The 6,527-nt window shown below is 45.1% G+C and overlaps 1 protein-coding gene across 1 annotated transcript; it reads left to right on the top strand.

Moving 5' to 3' along the window:
* Positions 1–1,324: 1,324 nt before the first annotated feature.
* On the top strand, positions 1,325–5,238 carry LOC133705178 (uncharacterized). The gene is made up of 6 exons (XM_062130315.1): positions 1,325–1,876; positions 2,021–2,858; positions 3,069–3,565; positions 3,596–4,471; positions 4,568–5,085; positions 5,172–5,238. The coding sequence occupies exons 1-6, from the start codon at positions 1,325–1,327 to the stop codon at positions 5,236–5,238; spliced, it is 3,348 nt and encodes a 1,115-aa protein (XP_061986299.1).
* The last annotated feature ends 1,289 nt before the right edge of the window (positions 5,239–6,527 follow it).

The raw sequence follows: 6,527 nt of genomic DNA, 5'->3' as shown, positions 1-6,527 counted from the left end.
AAGGCGATCTCCTAACCCGCAGACCGGTCTCCAGCAGCAAACTCCGCCAGCCTTGCAGCGGCGTCTCTTTCCCATAACAGCGACGCCGCCTCCTCACCCACGACGCCGGGTCCTCCACGGCGGATCTGCCACCGAAAGAAGAAGAAGATGACCGATCTGCAGGAGGCAGAGAAACGGGGCCGGATCTAAAAGAAAAAACCGAAGCAGATTTCAAAAAACAAAGGAAATAAAAACTAAAATCAACTGGTTGTTGCGGTTTTTTTGTTGTTGCTGCAGGTCACCGACGGCGCAAGGAGACAGAAGAGGAAGAGGTTCCCGATCCACCGGTTTCTTCCACCTTCATCGGCGGCGGCGCGTGAATCCACGCGCCGCCAGTGGCGCGTGGGATGACGCGCCGCCACTGTTCCTCCGCTTCCAGAAGTGTCCCCCTGTAATTTCTGGAGTTTTAGGGACTGTTTTGTAATTTTTAGATTATGTTATTGTAATATTTTTGTAATTTTTGTTTAGTTTGTTTAGAAATTGTATTTTGTATTGTGGATGTAAAAAAAGAAAAAGAAAAGAAAAGAAAGAGAAAATAATAATAGAAAAAGAGATGTGTGTGTTTGTGTATTTTTTTTATGTATGTTATTGAATAAAAAAATGAATTTAACATTTTTAATTTATAGGCACAAATATCTAAAGGACAGATAAAATCATGTTATATTTTCCCTGAAAGTGTAGAACATGTATCTACATATTGGGAACTAATAACTGAATTATTGAAGCCTTGGAATTGGGCTAAAAATTTTATTTTTAAAAAACACATCAAGTCCACGAAGCAGCTTACCTCAGGTAGGGTGCGTTAGGGGTGCTAATACCTTCCCTAACCACAACCAGTCCCTTACTCGTGAATCTCTGACAAGACCAGTACATCAGGTTTCCTAGTAGCCCTCAATAAATTACTAGGTGGCGACTCCAACGAACCAATCAAACGAACAACGATAAAATCGCCAGCCGATGCCGCGCGGACGGATTTCTGACGTGCGACAATGTCCATGTATATATATTTTTAATATGAATTTCAAATCATGCAACACTAATATTATGTGTTTGTGTAAGATTCGCTTTTGAATGAACTGTTGATTGTATGGGTTGTATTTTGATGATGTAAGGATTCAAGTTCTTTGATTACCGGCACCAGGTGTATTAAATATATATATAAAAAAAAAATAAAAAAATTTACTATTGTTGGGCTTAGAAATCCGAGTCGTTACAGTTGGTATCAGAGCCCTTGGTATGGATCCTGAGGATCATTAATAAATGTGTTGTTGCGATGAATTTCAGGATGGTACGCACCCGACAAGGGACACAAACTGAGCCGCCCTCCTTAGAAAGGAGGGGCATGAACCGAGGTGCCCAAGGTTGGCAAGACGAAGATCTAGATGATACGGCATCTCATGCTCCGATAATACCGCCCGAAACCTTGCAGGGGGAAGATACGATGGCAGGAGAAGGCCCGAGGCCTCATCAGACAGAGGGAACACCCTCAGTCGCAATGGAGGAGCGAGAAAGACCAGAAGCACAGCCATCTACTGTTCCAACTGGTGTGCCCCCACAATATGTAGATGCAGGACTCCTTGTACAAATAGTTAAAGCAGTGATGGAAGGCATGGCTAATTCAGCAGCACAAACAACCCCTACCACGCAGAATCCACCAGCAGCCCCTACGACCAGCATGACCATGGATAATGTGGTACCACTGGTGCGACTAGTCAAGAGTATGAGGGAAATGGGCTGTGAACCGTATATGGGGGAACAAGATGCAGAGATAGCTGGAAGATGGATCAGGAAGGTAGAAAAGACAATGATTCAAATAAGCATACCCGAGGGTTTGAGGGTAAATTGTGCATCCCAGTTACTATCTGATAGGGCCATGACATGGTGGGAAACAGTTCAGCTGAGGCGTGCGACTGAGACCCTAACTTGGAGTGATTTCAAGACAGAGTTTGAGAATCAGTTTTATTCCAAGTATCATCGCAAGGTGAAAGAACAAGAGTTCTTGGCATTAAGACAGGGTGATATGTCAGTATTGGAGTACGAAAGGAGATTCCATGACCTCTCATTGTTCGCCCCACATTATGTGCCGACAGAGGAACATATGATTGAAAAGTTGAGAGATGGTTTACGACAGGATTTGAGACAAGGATTGATCGCCTTGCGATTTAAATCGGTGAGGGAGTTGATTGAGGCTGCACAAGCTCTGGAGGCATGTATTGGAGAAAGCCAAGGGGGGTATCAGAGTATAAGCAAAAAGAGAGATGGGGACTATTTCAGCGGCAGACCACCGCACCCGAAGAAAGGAAAAAGTGGAGTGTTTGAGCAGCACGGAAAGAAGGGGAGTTTGATATTACCGCCTCACCAACAGTCAAGTGGGAGAATGATGGCGGGACAATCTCACTTGAGGGCAAACTCTTCAACTGGGACCGGTGACCGCAGGGGAGTTGACTATCCTTTTTGTGAAAAATGTGGACAAAAACACCCTGGGGACTGCTCAGTTTCCCCTGGGCGATGCTTTGTATGCAGAGGAGAGGGTCATAGGTGGAGGAACTGCCAGTATCTTAGCCAAGGGTGTCATTACTGTGGTGGGAAAGGTCATTACAAGAGGGACTGCCCCAAAAGGAACACCGGACAAGTACAGAGCTATAGACAGCCCAGTCAGAGCCACCAGCAGTCAGTCACCGTTAATAGGCCAGTGAGATCTTCTCAATCAGGGGCAAACTCCAGTCGAGGGAAGCCGAGGGCACAAAATGATCGGACCCCAGGGAGGGTCTTCCACCTGACACAGGAGGAGGCCAGGGCTGCATCGGATGTGGTGGCAGGTACACTACTGTTGAATGATTTTAATATGCATGTATTGTTTGATCCGGGTGCCACCCACTCGTTCATTGCTAAGAGAAGTATCACTAAATTGAGAAAGGAAGTAGAAATAGTAGAGAAGGGGTTTGTAATTGGAACTCCAATGGGAAACATGGTTGAAACAAATATTGTATATGTGGATGTGGGGGTTAGTTTATCCGGGTATGAAACAGAAGTAGACTTGATTCCCTTAGAGCTGCATGATTTTGACATAATACTAGGCATGGATTGGTTGAGTAAATACAAGGCACTAATAGACTGTTATGCTAAAACTGTTACTTTCCAAACACCTAAGGGCGAGAAAATGACTTTTGAAGGAGAGAGATTTCCCAAACTGAATGCTCTAATATCGGTGGTAACAGCCCAAAAACTGTTAAGAAAGGGATGTATGGGATACCTCGCATACATCTTAAACTCTGATGATGAAGGTCCACGATTGAAGGATATTCTTGTGGTGAAGGATTTCCCAGATGTGTTTCCAGAAGAACTACCAGGACTACCCCCGGAGCGAGAGGTAGAGGTGTCTATAGACACTTTTCCTGGAGTCCCACCCATAGCCCAACAACCGTATCGGATGGCTCCAGCAGAACTGAACGAGTTAAAGACTCAATTACAGGAATTATTAGACAAGGGGTTCATACGACCCAGTAATTCTCCTTGGGGAGCACCGGTCCTATTTGTAAGAAAGAAAGATGGAACCCATAGGCTTTGTATTGACTATCGACAGTTGAACAAAATAACAATGAAAAACAAGTATCCGTTACCTCGGATAGATGATTTGTTCGACCAATTAAAGGGAGCGAGGGCATTCTCGAAGATAGATCTGAGATCAGGGTACTATCAGATGAAGATTAAAGAAACGGATGTAGCAAAGACCGTATTTAGAACTCGTTACGGACACTATGAATTTTTGGTGTTACCATTCGGGTTGACGAACGCCCCAGCTCTCTTCATGGATTTGATGAATCGAGTTTTCCAACCATACCTGGATAAGTTTGTGGTGGTATTCATTGATGATATACTGGTGTACTCGAATTCTTTCAAGGAACACGAAGAACACTTGAGACAAACCTTACAAACCTTGAGAGATCACCAGTTATATGCAAAATTGAGTAAATGTGAATTTTGGCTGAAAAGGGTGACGTTTTTGGGACATGTCATTTCAGCTGAAGGTGTTTTTGTCGACCCTCAAAAAGTCGAAGCAGTCTTGAAATGGGAAAGACCGTCAGTCACTGAAATACGTAGTTTCCTGGGACTTGCAGGATACTATCGGAGATTTATCGAAGGTTTTTCCCTGATTGCAACCCCTTTGACCCAGCTAACTAGGAAGGATAAGAAGTGGGTGTGGTCGGAAGAATGTGAGGCTAGCTTCCAAGAATTGAAGAGGAGGCTCACCACTGCTCCAGTCTTAACTCTCCCCTCAGGGATTGAGGGTTTTGTGGTATATAGTGATGCCTCGGGGAAGGGATTGGGGTGTGTTCTGATGCAACATGGGAAGGTGATCGCCTATGCATCAAGGCAACTAAAGACTCATGAGGTGAACTACCCGGTGCACGACCTGGAGTTGGCAGCTGTAGTATTTGCCTTGAGGATATGGAGACACTATTTGTATGGGTCTCGAACCCAAATTTTTACTGATCATAAGAGCCTGAAGTATCTGATGTCGCAAAAGGAGTTGAACATGCGGCAAAGAAGGTGGATAGAGCTCATTAAGGATTATGATTGCACCATAGAATACCACCCGGGGAAAGCAAATGTGGTGGCAGATGCCCTCAGTCGCAAAAATAAAGCCTCCTTGGGAAGCTTAACAGTAGGAAAGGAGCGGCAATTGGCAGAATTAAAAGAGTTGGGTGCAGATTTGGGAATTGATGCAAGAGGTGGGTTAGTAGCCCAATTATTGGTGCGACCAACGTATCGAGAACAGATACTACATGCCCAATTCCATGACAAGGTGGGATCCAAGATTAGGAAGAATGTGGAGGCCGGGGTAGAAATGAAATTCCGAGTAGCGGAGGATGGATCCTTGATGATGGGACAACAGTTGTACGTGCCTGATGACGAGACAGTCAAACATATGGTTCTGCAAGAAGCACATGAGTCCAAATTCTCCATACATCCTGGCAGCACTAAAATGTACCGAGACCTGAAACACCTCTATTGGTGGCCTAATATGAAAAGGGAAATAGCTGAGTATGTGTCAAAGTGTGGGATATGTCAACAAGTCAAGGTTGAACACCAAAGGCCTGTGGGACCATTACAGCCATTACAAATTCCAGAATGGAAGTGGGAGATGATCACCATGGATTTCGTGTCAGGATTTCCCAAGGGGAGAAAAGGAAATGATGCGATATGGGTCATTGTAGATCGGTTGACGAAATCCGCACTATTCTTGCCTGTAAAGATGACCGACTCGGTGGACAAGCTTGCCAAGATCTACATAAATGAGGTGGTACGACTTCATGGGATTCCGGTGTCCATTGTATCGGATCGAGATCCTAGGTTCACCTCTCGACTTTGGCCGAGCATACAACATGCCTTGGGAACAAGATTGGACATGAGCACTGCGTTTCACCCCCAAACGGATGGCCAATCGGAAAGAGTCATTCAAGTCTTGGAAGACCTATTACGGGCATGTGTGCTAGCATTTGGAGGAAACTGGGAGGAACACATGGCATTGGTGGAGTTCACTTATAACAATAGTCACCAAGCCACAATAGGGATGGCCCCATATGAAGCCTTGTATGGTAGGAGGTGTAGAACTCCTTTATGTTGGGAAGAAATTGGGGACCGGAAGTTATATGGCGCAGAGTTAGTTCAAGTCACCACGGAGAAAGTGAGAATTATCAGGGATCGCATCAAAGCCGCACAGGATAGACAGAAGAAGTATGCCGATGTGAGGAGAAGACCTCTCGAGTTCAGTACGGGGGACCAGGTGTTCCTGAAGGTAGCCCCATGGAAGAACTTGTTACGATTTGGATTGAAAGGGAAGTTAACTCCCCGATTCATTGGACCCTTCAAAATCTTACAACGAGTTGGACCAGTAGCCTACAAGGTGGAATTGCCCCCACAGTTAGCCAGGGTCCATGATGTGTTCCATGTCTCCTTGTTAAGGAAGGCTAACGTAGACCCCGCCCGAGTTCTACCCCAGGTCCCAGTAGAGGTCAAGGAAGACTTAACATTGGAATTGAGGCCCATACGGATACTAGATCAAGAAGTGAAGGAGTTGCGGAGCAAAAAGATCCCCATTGTTAGAATCTTATGGCGAAATGCTCAAGTAGAAGAGGAAACTTGGGAGAGGGAGGCTGAGATGAGAAAAAAGTACCCCACTTTATTTGATCTACCAGGTATGGAGTGTGAAAACTTCTTAAATTTCGAGGACGAAATTCATATTTAGGAGGGGAGAATGTAAACACTCAAAGGAAAATATATATATATATATATATATATATATATATATATATATAGAGGGATGATGATGGATGCAGTTTTTGCTGCTGATGCAGAAATCGGCAGCGGAACTGCGTCGCTGCCGATCCAGTTCCGCTGCCGATTCTGGATCGGCAGCGACGCAGTTCCGCTGCCGATTCTGGATCGGCAGCGACACAGTTTTTGCTGCCGATGCAGAAATCGGC

Source organism: Populus nigra, chromosome 10, assembly GCF_951802175.1.
Source record: "Populus nigra chromosome 10, ddPopNigr1.1, whole genome shotgun sequence".
Lineage (NCBI taxonomy): Eukaryota > Viridiplantae > Streptophyta > Magnoliopsida > Malpighiales > Salicaceae > Populus > Populus nigra.
The sequence above is the reverse complement of the archived record's forward strand: the minus strand, read 5'-3'. Positions and strand labels throughout refer to the sequence as shown.

What these genes read in the sequence shown, in the direction of transcription:
- LOC133705178 (XM_062130315.1), top strand. Translation starts at nt 1,325, where the DNA reads ATGGTACGCACCCGACAAGGGACACAAACTGAGCCGCCCTCCTTAGAA. An exon ending in GCATACCCGAGGGTTTGAGG is followed by an intron (nt 1,877 to 2,020) that starts GTAAATTGTGCA and finishes TATCATCGCAAG; the next exon opens with GTGAAAGAACAAGAGTTCTT. An exon ending in ACCTGGAGTTGGCAGCTGTA is followed by an intron (nt 4,472 to 4,567) that starts GTATTTGCCTTG and finishes ATGTCGCAAAAG; the next exon opens with GAGTTGAACATGCGGCAAAG.